This window comes from Embiotoca jacksoni, unplaced genomic scaffold, assembly GCF_022577435.1.
Source record: "Embiotoca jacksoni isolate LCO1_2020_lvr unplaced genomic scaffold, fEmbJac1.0.p SCAF_7, whole genome shotgun sequence".
NCBI lineage: Eukaryota > Metazoa > Chordata > Actinopteri > Embiotocidae > Embiotoca > Embiotoca jacksoni.
The window spans coordinates 17,495,793-17,508,807 of record NW_027185425.1 but is presented as its reverse complement, the minus strand read 5'-3'; the positions used below and the strand labels follow the sequence as shown (position 1 = coordinate 17,508,807).

Here is a 13,015-nt window from a genome sequence, read left to right as displayed (position 1 = left end):
CTACAGTGACATCACGACTGCCTATCGTACTTCTCTAGCTCGGTACTGTGGTGGCACGACACATCGGATTATTAGACTGCCTGCAGTTACCGTTGATGGCCATTAACATTTCAGATAGATGGATGGATGCTGGCGTGTTTATTCATGGAGAAAAGGCTCTCACTTTTCTTATATTCCCATTTGTCATCTCAGAAGTGAACAAGTGTCAGATCTCTACATCAGATGTTGCTGTGAATTAGGCAGCCAGTCCTCGGCCGGAGATATGATCTACAATTGTTCTTTTCCTGCAGATACCAACAAGGCTGAGGAAGAGACTCATCTTCAAATTGGCTCCCATTGCTGTCATTGTATCATAGAAAAGTTCTGTCACTGCCACTGGTTGCACTTGTAAAATGTACTGTCAGTGTGCTTAATGTAATTTTAGAAAGACAATAGAACAGCAGGAGACTACAGTGCATGCTGGGAAGTTAAATATTTGAGGTTTTTTTTTTTTGTTAACATAACTAATAGGAAGCTGAAAGCTGAAACCATATACACATATATATATTGATCCTGTATATGTATATGTATACATATATATATATATATTGTTGTTGTTTTTTTTGCAGGAGAACATGCTGGAAAACAATTGCTTGTTTACACGTTACTGTTTATCTGCATTTTTTTATTTTTTTTGCCATGTTTTATTCTCCACCTCCTCCTGAGGGAAATATCTCGGTGTTTAGTTGTTAAATGCTCCACTTTGTTAATCTGCTAAAGTTTGTCTGTTTGCTGTTGGCTGTCACAATTGTGAAATGTTGGTTGACGATTGTCATACAAATAATCGGGATTTCATTGTGTTTTTTCTTTCATTTTACGCAACAATTTTAGTAGAAACCTAATCATTATTATAATAATACACATAAACCTTGTGAATAAGAAGAGCAGATTTTAAGCTGTGGTATTCAGCTTTGCAGCTAAATCCATGAGGTTAATATTGAATGCTCATTAAAATACAGTCATTTTGAGATAAACAGCTGCTGGTGCTAATTGTACACTTATGTGCCATTTACCATAGAAGAAGAAGAGGGGCGTGACAAGATGACTTCCTTAAGGGAAAATAACAGTCCAACCTCAAATGTTGGGAAACAATGTGGTGATACTGATGGATTTCTGCTAGTTTCATCCAACTGTAATGAGAAATAATTGATGCCAGTTTAAATAATTGTGATCAGTCGATTATGTAATACTTGTGAGATGCCAAGTGAGGAGCAGGTATAGTAGACCTGTGATGATGATGATGATAATGATGATTATTCATTATGGGTTTATCAGTACCAATACACCCTTTCACATTACGCAAAGTCATTTAGCTAATTGCTAATATGAAAAATAATGAATGCGTCTCTAAATTTATTTAAAATATAAAGTTAATTGTGCTCTGAGTAAAGATGAAGAAAAAATGACTCAAAATTTAATAAAAATATGTAAACCTGCATTTTAATCCATTGAATTGCAATGCTTACTGTATAATAAAAACAGTGTGTTGCTTTAAAGTCCACTTTTCAAACTTCAGGTCAATAACATGCAAATATCAGCTTTCTGCTTGCTGCTGCAAATCAGAATGCTCGAGCCAAGATTTTTTTTTTTTTAAGTGCATAACTAAACACATGCCCGTGTGGGTGGAAACCATATGGAAAAAAAGACAGAATCAATATTTGAGAGTTCAAAAACACAGAACTTGTTCAGGACATGTAAATAAATAAATAAATAAAATGTTAAAAATTGCTGTACAGCACACCAAAAATATGTTGTCTCCTGTTGGAAGGCAGTTGTTGAAATGGTCCACATGCCAACTGATGGTGGGTGTTTCTTGGCTCTGAAGTTGGTGTTTAATACTCACAGTTGGAGGCTGTGAGGGAGGAGAGCTAATCAATAAGACACTGCTTTTGAAAGCCTGCATATTCAGGAGCTCCATTCATGCTGTAATCCCTGAAGTAACTTCGTGAAGAGCCCGCCACTCACGTAAATTCATTAATACTGCATTTAGAAATTAAAGTGAATATAGTGTATGAATCCTATTGTTGGCCGTACAGGTTGATTTCCAAAAAGTCTATTTGTGTGTGAGTCAGCAGCTTGTGGTCTAAAGATAAAGTCTAATTAAGCTAAAAGCTTCACTGGCTCTCCCATGACTCCCTTTTCCGATCCCTCCTCCAACTTCTTTTTACCTCACCGGAAACTTCTGACTAATTGGACGCCCCTCCCGTCATCTTTGAGCCCAAATAAGATTAATGAGCAGACACATTTCCGTGTCGTGCACCTATTCAATACCTCTTTTGGCAGCGCTCGCACACTCTTAGGCAGATTTCTTGCTTGCTCATGTTTGTAAACAAAAGCTGATCCGGAGGTTGTTTTTTTTTTTAGAGTAGCAGTCGAGGCCGCCTCACAACCACCCGGCACTTTCACCAAATTTGTTTCCGCATCACTAATTGCTACTGTCTGTCTTGTCTTCTTCTCAGGCTACGGGCACGCAGCGCCGGGGACCGATGCAGGGAAGGCTTTCTGCATGTTTTATGCCGTCCTGGGAATCCCTTTGACTCTTGTCATGTTCCAAAGTCTGGGCGAGAGGATGAACACTTTTGTCAAGTACCTCCTGAAACGCATCAAGAAGTGCTGCGGCATGAACATCACCGACGTATCCATGGAAAACATGGTGACCGTGGGCTTCTTCTCCTGCATCGGCACGCTGTGCATCGGCGCCGCCGCCTTCTCCCATTACGAGGACTGGAGCTTCTTCCAGTCGTACTATTACTGCTTCATCACATTAACAACTATAGGCTTTGGGGACTTTGTGGCCCTGCAAAAGAACCGGGCCCTCCAGAAGAAGCCCCTTTACGTGGCCTTTAGCTTCATGTATATCCTGGTAGGCCTGACTGTCATCGGGGCCTTCCTCAACCTGGTGGTGCTCCGGTTCCTGACTATGAACAGCGAGGACGAGCGGCGGGACGCCGAGGAGCGGGCCTCGCTCGCTGGCAATCGGAACAGCATGATCATCCACATCCAGGACGAGTCACTGCAGCGGGGCCGGCGACGGCGCGAGCCCTACCGTGCAGAAGTGACTGACTTGCAGTCGGTGTGCTCCTGTATGCACTACCATTCGCATGACTTCGGCAGCTCTGGGGGAGGGATGGGAGGCCTGGGCTGTGCCTTCTCCCATCAGAACTCATTCAGCTCGCAGCTGAACCCCAATCAGTACTTTCACTCGGTTTCCTACAGGATCGAGGAGATCTCGCCCAGCACCTTGAAAAACAGCTTCTTCCCGTCGCCCATCAGCTCGGTGTCTCCGGGCCTTCACAGCTTCACAGACAATCACCAGCTCATGAGGAGAAGGAAATCTATCTGAACGCTCACAGGACAAATGAGTTTCCATGTTTTATACACAAGGTCAAACATTTCCAATGCTGCTCCTTACCAAATCTTATTTCAGCACTTTTTCCCCCCGGTTTGGTTGTATGTAATATACGTATTCTTGGGATCAGATAAAGGACACTACGCAGAACAGCAAGCGTGGACACAATGGGATGCAAAGCATGAAGCATGGATGTCTATTTTTTCAAGAGATTGCACCATTTAAAAGACACTCAACACAAACTGCAAAACCTTCCTTATGACAGATTTACACGACTAAATTGATATATTAACTTTGGTTTCATACCAAATGATGCACACTGGGGAAATGCTATTTTTCCAAGGGGAGTATGCTTGTTTCACCTTAACTTGAAGAAACATTTCTGTACTTATTCCATGGCCTCACTGCAGACATAGAATTTAAAATGACTTAAAGCATCAGGTATTGTTTTCTATAAGCAATCATATATTTCAATGGTTTCGTCACACATCAAGCCAAAATATTGTTGCCGATATTAGCATGTGCATTAGATGTCATTTAATAGTATGCCATGGTTTTGTGACATTGTTTAGTCTGTTTTCAGAGCAGCTGTGTGTGAAGGGAGTGTGTTTGTCTTGGATTCAAAGGATCATGCTGCTGTTATTGATATTTCCCTCTCATACTGAACGATCCGATCTGGACACAACAGCTCTAATTTCACCACGCAGCCCTTTTAAGTTAATAGCGGCCTAAAAGAAAAAATAAAAAAAAAACCACCTTCCACACCATTCTGTTGAACAGATTTTCCCATTTTTGGGTTCAACCAACCAAAAGGTTGATTGTGTGTCTTTCGCCCACCGAGCTTCACACTAAATATGAGTTCAGTTAAAGTGCCCATGCTCCGCTCTACGATTATTATTTTACAAAGATATTAAACAGTCCTATAGGGATACAGCCTGGTATCAAACCAAAGTGTGTAATACACGTGTCAGTCCACTAGAGGGCATCATGTCAGTGTTTCATTTTGCACCGCTTCTGCATGAAAAGTATCACATGTATTAGCAGGGTTAAAAATTGATGTTTTGTGACAGAGGTAACGTGAGGAAGTACAAAGAGTTATAAAGTCCAAGTATATAGGAAAAAGGATAGGGGTGGTTGGTTGGAACAAACAGGGCTTTCACTCCGCAGATCATTTGAGTTCGAGCGAAAGATAAAGTTAAGGTGTATTTTTTTTTAAGGAAAATATTAAAGTTACATATATAAGTATGCTAAGTAACTTATGTGACATACATTATGCTAGTTACATAAAATAATGTATAATAATTTAAACCCAAACCATGATCTTTTCCTAATCCTAACCACGTGTTTTTGGTGCCCCAACCTAAAGCACTTTAGCTTTCATGCTTAGGAGAGGCAAAAACATGACACTGACACAGTGCCCTCCAGTGGACTAATGGGCGTATTACACGCTTTGCAGTGATAGCAGATTGATTTTATAAAAGAGACACCAGTTTTATTTTTTAATTAAAAGTTGCCTTAATGGACCAGCATGCAATGCAACCAAGATCTTTCAGGGATTTAATATTCAGCTAATTTGGGAGACACACAAAGAATGCATGTAAAAAAAATAATGATTAATATGGATGTCGCATAGAATTTTAGTCTTTAGTACAGATTAATCCCTATGAACAACGGGATCCTACAATTCCCATGATGCAACCCAAGAGCATTTTTCATTCAACCCTCACTGTCTCCTAAATGACAACATTTTACAAATTCTACAACTATAGAGTCACACAAGCTTTCCGTTTCAAAATTTAAGTTTCAAGCAAGTCTGATGACATCACTATGACTTCACCTGGGTTATTTCTTACCAATAGCTTCTTAAAGAGCCACATTATACACCTGTTATCACAGACAGTACTGTTCATGACAAGTAAATTTCATGTCATCAGAAACATAAACTGAAGCATTATGGGAGTTTGTAGTCCATGACTCAGGCTGAGGGAAGTTAATTTACGGGTTCTTGGAAAATCCTCGAATGAAGATCAATGAAGAGAGCATTGCCGAGTCATGATGTAAAATAGTGTAAGAGGATCAGAAGGTGGGTTTTCTCTTTAACCTGCAGCTACAAAGTGCAATTAAATGACTCCAGCTGAGTTTAAAAGCAGTACATATTTGAATCAAAGGACATGCATGGTCATGGCTCCGGAGCACTGCACTTCATAACGTGATGCTTGCCTGCAGCAACTGACCCCCGAGTCTGCTGCTGAGACCTAACCACAGAAGTGTTCGCCGGGACCGGGAAGCATGCAGATCTAAACTGACAACTCTTGAGGTTTGCATGCACTTTGGAGCCATTAGGGAAAAACAACCTGATAAACATGCCAACACGGAAATAAGCTGAATTAGTTAGTATGAGTTTATGTGAGGGGACAGCGGAAGATCCCAGATAAGGAAAGCTTAATAACATCAGGATGATCCTTTCAGTGTCTGTAAAATATCTGAAGAAGAATAAGAGATGTGGATGATTACTTATATGTTGGAAAGAGCTGATAAGTGCATGAACTTTATATGATGAATGGGGAAATTATTTCATATAACAATGTATCTTAATGGCAAATAGTTAAGAATGATTTACAACATGAGCTGTTCCTTTTTTTTTTTGCCTATGTCCGGCGGTTGTTTACCTGCTTCCTGATTTCCCCATTCAAACGAGCTGTACAATGATGTTTGTTCTCAGGTTTGAATGAATCACCGTTTCCTTTGGTTTGCTCCTGTAACCAACACGATCCCAGAAGTGCATCAGCCAGAGATTTTTCTGAGAAACGTGACTGAGATGCATCATCTCGCTGTGTCTAATGCAGATGTGTACACACCAGGAGTCACTTTGCATTATAGATTTTGTTTGGGATAGCTACAGGGCTGGGAAAATATTTGATACGACTTGGGATGTTTATGTTAATTACAGGCCTGTGTTGAAGTCCGGTCCGCTTTATGTGGTCACAACTGTTGAAATTTTCACCATTTAAATGAATCAGGATTAAATGACTTCTCAATACATTTAACCTGTCAATTTAAATATTGTTTGTAAAGACTGAATTAGGAGGGGAGCTTTTTTAAGTTAGCTTGGACCTCTTTTGTTCCCATAGCGATTTATAGCCTTCAAAATTAATGAATACTTCTACAAACCAACACTTTTTAGGATGTAAACTTTCAAGCTAAAGTGTTACCTTTAGTATTTTTTTTTTTTTTTTTTTTTTTTTTTTCAGCTTAGTGTTTAACAAGCTTCTTATTCATTTCCTGGCTAGCTGAGCATGCCTCACAAGCTGAATGCTGCTCTGTTTGGGCGCATGGTAAAATGCCATGGACCCTATTCATTTGTGATAAATGTGACCAGGCGTGGAGTCCGAGATAAGCCCGCAACACATTGTTTCATTATTGGAACTATACCGGCTTATCTAAAATATCCTGTACAATATGTTTATAACAACCTTTGGAATAAAAAGGCCTTTTCGTGGCTGATATGCATATGTATTTTTACACATTAGCATATGTGCCTTGAAGAAACAGCGGTCAGTGTTTCTGTTGAAGTGGGCACATCGGAATACGACGGCTGCAGATCTGTTTGTGCTTTTGCAAACCTGTTGGACGACTGTGGGGGTCTGGCTTTAAGGCTAACAATAGAGCAGAGGAGGTTAATGTACAGACAGATCTAAGCCCTGATATACAAGCTCATATGACGAGATGAAAACCAACAGATGATCTTATACTTCTAGAACTTAGTACACACCCAGCGGCAAAGCAGACTGAATCACTTCTTTACCTTTTTAAAAGGCATAATCGTCTTATAATGGCTTAAAAGATAATTCCGGGTTTATAGCAACTTGGGTCTCCTTCTCATAGTTTTGGCCATCACTCCTCTCTGTAATAATAACACTGTGCTTGCAGAGGTAATTGCTAGGCTTTGGGAATACGGCAACCTCGCTCACAATGCAGGCAGATGGTGCAAGAAACACGAGCAGTGAGATGATTAGACAGATTTAAAGGATAAAGCTGGTAATATTCTGGCAGCAAATCCCATGAAAAGACCAAAACCAAACAAAAAGTAAAGTGTGTTTGTGCAAAGCCTGACATATCTTATTATAATCTTATATTTTTTATCAATAAATCATGTGTGTGTATTAATCCACATTTGAAAATACTTAACAAATGTTTCGTTTTTTTCCTGCTTGAGTAACATTTTCTAGAAGCTACACTCCTCAGCTGTGCAGTCTATGCTTATTTTTTTTTAAAGCTGCATCACTTGATTTTGTGGCCACTAGGCGGCAGCAGTGCAAGCCAAAAAGAAGATGGACCCATTATTGCCTTTTAAAAATGATTAAGACTGACCACTGAGAAGTTTATTTACACAACCAGCAGTCATATAAACATTACATTTTATTTTGGCTACAGACGCCTGATGAATTCATGTACAAGATGAACCCTTTTTTTAAGTACTGAGGAAAATATCTGGCTCCTTATCTTGTTAGTTGCTATGCTATGTTCACCAACAGGTCAATAACTTTGTCTGCCTGCTGTTTGGTGCTGAGCAGAGTTTTTTTTTTTAATTAGAATTGTTTCACTGAAAAAAGTTGCCTTCTAAACCTCAGAACAAAAATGTTGAGGTCGGCCCCGGAAAACCAAAACAATTATCTACAATAGAACATATAGAACTTGTAGCAAATCCACATTCAAGTGATAATTCTCTGTGGGCATGTCACTCCAACTAACTGTTTTTTTTGTCATATGATCCATGTTCACACAAAAATATTTACGAGTGCAGCTTTAAATGTTTAGGGAACCAATGGTGTCACAAACAGTGTGGGTAAGTCTGAGAACACTGATAGACCGATTAATGCATCGGTGGTTTTGATCTCTTCATGGGATTTGTTCATAATATGAAACACCTTATCTGTGAACCAACTTAAAGGACAAACTTGGAAGAGAAAATTGAGAAAAACAGGAAAAGGGAGACCCAAACTGTTTTTGTTAAACATTCATAGGTTTCCATTCAGTGTTTTTCTGTGCAGTGAGGGATTCCCACCAACAGTTTGGGTGCTCACACTTTGAACTCCAAATAAAGTTGTTTAGATCTGAACCATTGGCTTATGAAGATATTGTTGTTCCATCGACTGAATATAAAAATAGATGTAGTCTCCGGGACTGAAACGTGAAGCCAATGCAGAAGTGCCTTAAAGTGTAATACCACTGAGGCTCCGATATTCCTCCGGCTCCAATACACTCCCATTTAAAAAGTGTCAACTTCTCTCATGAAATACAAAGTCTATACATTTTCTAAACAAGTCATTATGGTGTCATTAGCTTCATCCACTCCTTCTGGTCAGTGTTGAGGGGGTCAGTCTGAAAATAATTCAATCATTAATTATATATTAGGCCTCAAAGACAGGTATGTTTGAGGGCAAACTGGTTTGATTTACATGGCTGGGGTGCAGTCAGCCTTCCTAGTGTCTTTCTCAATCCAAATATGGTCATTTTTAGTGCAAAAAAACACGATGGCAACGGCCAAAATTCCTGACTCAAGGCTTCAAAAATGTTGCTCAGGAACGAGCGAGTGACAGCAGAGTGGATTGCCAGTTGTGCTGTTCATTTTTTGGCTTTCTGGACTTTGCTGTAGTGATGTTCCAGTTTTCCCAGGTCTGACATATTACTTTGATGATTACAGTGTTAAGAATGATGTACCAAGTTGTGATGAACCAGAATTATAATTTACGACACTGATAGGGTTGAAGGATTATGTACCTGCAGTAGGTGATTAGTTTCATCTGCTTTGCATTCACTTCACAGTTCAACTTTTCCAAGCAGAATTTTTTTGGGGGAATGTATCAGACATAATGGATTTTTTTTTTTTTTTGAAAGGAAGAAGCAAACAAATGAACTCATTTGCTCTTCATGAGCTGCGAGTTATGCCGTTTTTCACCCACCCCTCCTCTCCCACACGCTCGCGTATTACTCAGATTTGTCTGCCATCGTGCCACATGTCACACTGATGGTCCTCGACTGAATGTTACTCTATAACACAGATGGCGTGGAGAAAACCGCCACACACACACGTCATTGCTCTCAACAGTCAAACACGCGCTATATTTTGTCTTCTGCTATGTGGCGTCAAACAATGCTGAGGTGAATTGATTCCTGGTGGTTTTTAGCTGTCGTTTGTTTTTTGCTGCGTTTCATGCTCGGCTTCCAGGCGTCATTTACTGCATAGGTAGGCGCGGGCCATTTCTCTGTCAACAGTGCCATGTTTTCCTCTAACAGGGACAAAGAGACACAAATTGCACTATCTGTGTAATACGATACAGTAGAAAGGCTGTTTTCCACAACCTCTATTTGTGAGCTATCCTTTGCAATAGGTTCTTCTGTAGGTCTAATGAACAAATAATACCATGTACCATATTCCTCGCTGGAGATTTATATCCTGTCTCGTTGGCATCCATGTGGTTTGACGGTCATGTTAAACCGATTTTACGTCTTATGTCGCAAGTTTGAAACTGATGTCTGTACAGTCCACTCCAGTATGAGTCCCCTCTCTTTTCAACACGCAGAGAAGAGATTGTTGAGATTTGTTCAGAGTGAAATGAACATTTTACATAACATTTTACATTTGTATGTTTCCTTTATTTTTTCTTTCTTTGACAGATTTTTTTTTTTTTTTTTTGGTGAGTGTGTGTGCATGATTTGGTGTGGATGACTCACCAGGTTGAACGGCCCAGGTGAAGCCATAACGCACTTGAATAAAAATGATGAGCCTCCTTCTGAAACCTTTTGTCTTTCTTGTAAGTGCCTAACATCTCAAGCCGCTGGACTTTGAAGTCCAATTACAAATTCAAAAGCGATTTTTATTTTTTATTGTTGTTGTTTCGGTTAAAATCTGTAAAAATGCACTCATTAAAAGAAACGTTTCATTAATTTCTAAATGTCCGTTTTTTAAAAGCCAAACTAAAAAAATGTAATATTTCAAGATCAACTTTAACAATTCATTAAAAAAAAACGCTTTTTGGGATACTTAATCTACAAAGTTTAAACAAATGTCCTTTAGATGTTGTTGATTTCATTTTTACTGTTTTTTTTTTTTGTAGAAGGTTGACCTTCTAACATCTAAGCCAGAAGTTTCTGAACCCCGAAAGTATCTGCCGATGAATAAAAAGAGACACCTTGACCTTAACTGCCTCACTGTTACATATTCAGGCAGTCAGGCAAGGATCAGATCAGATCAGAAAATCTTAGCTGCAAGTAAAAAAAAAAGAAGAGGTATTATCATATGCAAACCCAGTCGCCTCTGCTTTAAATATTTAACTTTTACTTTATTTCCATAAATGGCAGTGTTAAAGGAATAATTTTAACCTTATGGGAAATAGACTTATTTTCTTTCTTGCTGAGAGTAAGATGTTAAGATTAACATTCGCAGGTTTTTTTTCCCAGCAAAGTTAAACTTAGCAAATAAAACTGGACAGCTATGGCTCCATCCAAAGGTCACAAAATCTGCAAACCAACACCTTTAAAACTCAATAAATAACTATTCATTTCTTTTATTTTTTAAAAATTTGTACAAACCCAAAGTGTAAAAACAATATACATAATAAAATAATTAGACATGAGTTATTTTGTGAGCTTTAAAGCTGCCTTTAGGTGGCTTTTGTTTCCTTTGGACAGGGCCTGGCGAGCTGTTTAAGCTAACCAGCTGTTGGCTAAAACTTTAATTTAATCGAACTAATCAATAAAGTACATTTTGTGTTGTTTTAATGCAAGCATAAAAAAACAGTTTGAAGTGCAAATTTCTTAAACAAGTTGTTGTTTTTCTTTTAGCTGGCTAGCTATCAATGTTGAGGATGAGAATCTTCAGCTTTTTCTCATACATTCTTGTAGAAATCACTACCATAGTCATAATCTTTTCAACTTCATACTTCAGTAGCAGAAAACAATGTGTTGCACATGAGGAGCTAACCAAACCTAACAATCTGACAAAGTGTAACGTTAGCCAACAGAGGTGTTTCACGTGAAGATGGCAGCCATCTATCTCGTGCTTTGAAAAAGAGACTCTATGACATTGACAGCATGAAATAGAAACATAATATAAAAGTTTATAATTGTGCAATGCAACAAAAGAGCAGTATAATGTCAAGTGACCTCAATGTAGTTCCATACACTGTCCTTTCCTGTCGAATCTTTACAGTGGGAGCGATGGGATTGTGTATGTTTAGCAATACTGTGCAAGTCAAATCCACCAATGGAAACTTGTCTCTCCTCCATCAGTGTAGATCGGTTTTTAAGTCCAATTCAATGTGCAAGCAAATCAAGGTTTTTGTGTCATAATAAAGTCTCGCTTCATGAGCAAGATTTTCTCTGTGATCAAAACCAACAAAACTGTAAGTCATGATTTGTTTGAAATCCACATAATTTAACTGTCAGTTCATATTCTTTTTACTTACAATTATTTGTCATTATTGTGCAAGGAATTTTCTATCAATGCTGTTTTTTATGCTTGGATTAAAATGACAAAAACATCTTCATAATATCCAATCATGGAATTCTTGTCAAGTAAGTAAATAAGTGTATTTTTTAAAAATGTTGAACTGAATCCTTTCAGGAACATTGTGTCAGATTTACATCCATCAGTGAGTATAAAATATTTGAAACAATTCACACAAATTGTGAATTCATTTAATTGTTTTTAAACTCTTGTAATTGTAACCTTTGGTCTGAAAGTAAGTCGAGTGACATTGACTTTGCAGAACAGCTTGTAAGTGTTGGCACATTTGCCTGCTAAAAGGATCCCTGCCATGCAGTCGTCTTGTCCTTCCGTCCGAGCGGCCCGTGCAGTGCAGCTGGATGTTCAGTAGGTGGGAGAGTGGGGGGAGCACACAACATCCATTTTTATCCCTTCCCACACCGCGGTAATTATACTGTCAGCCACGAACGTCAGGCAACGCAGACGGCGACACAATAAGAACAGTGGCAGAGGGGCGGCAAGGCCTTCTCTTGGCGATAAGCCTGTAATTTTACATCTCAAATGATCATGCAAGCAGAGCCAAGTGGTGTTGCAGGGGGACCGTCTCACACCGTACCAATGATATGATGAAGCCTTGCAAAATGCAGGTGCTGACATGCTTTTTTTAGGGACAGTGTGTGTGTGCTGTGTGTGTGTGTGCTGTGTGTGTGTGAGGGGTGTGTGTGTGTGTGGGGGGGGTGCGGGTCTATGTGTGTGTGGGGGGGGTGCGGGTCTATGTCTGTGTGTGTGTGTGTGTGTGTGTGTGTGTGTGTGTGTGTGTGTGTGTGTGTCTGTGTGTGTGTGTGGGGGGGTGCGGGTCTATGTCTGTGTGCGTGTGTGTGTGTGTGTGTGTGTGTGTGTGTGTGTGTGTGTGTGTGCGCGTGTGTGTGTGTGTGTGTGAGCGTGCGTGCGCGCGTGCGTGCGTGTGTGTGTGTGTGTGTGTGTGTGTGTGTGTGTGTGCTGTATGTGTGTGTGTGGGGGGGGTGCGGGTCTATGTCTGTGTGCGTGTGTGTGTGTGTGTGTGTGTGTGTGTGCGTGTGTGCGTGTGTGTGTGTGTGCAGTAGAGGAGATTTTCAACGATGATTGAGTTTGTCTGCCTG

At 39.6% G+C, this 13,015-nt stretch overlaps 1 protein-coding gene across 1 annotated transcript in view; it reads left to right on the top strand.

The window, feature by feature from the left end:
- Positions 1-10,179, top strand: part of kcnk9 (potassium channel, subfamily K, member 9) — a 47,399-nt gene extending 37,220 nt beyond the window's left edge. Inside the window, exon 2 of the mRNA XM_069176732.1 lies at positions 2,499-10,179. Within this exon, the coding sequence (XP_069032833.1) occupies positions 2,499-3,382 (884 nt within the window). The 3' untranslated portion in view covers positions 3,383-10,179. The remainder of the gene's footprint in view (positions 1-2,498) is intronic.
- Positions 10,180-13,015: the final 2,836 nt, after the last annotated feature.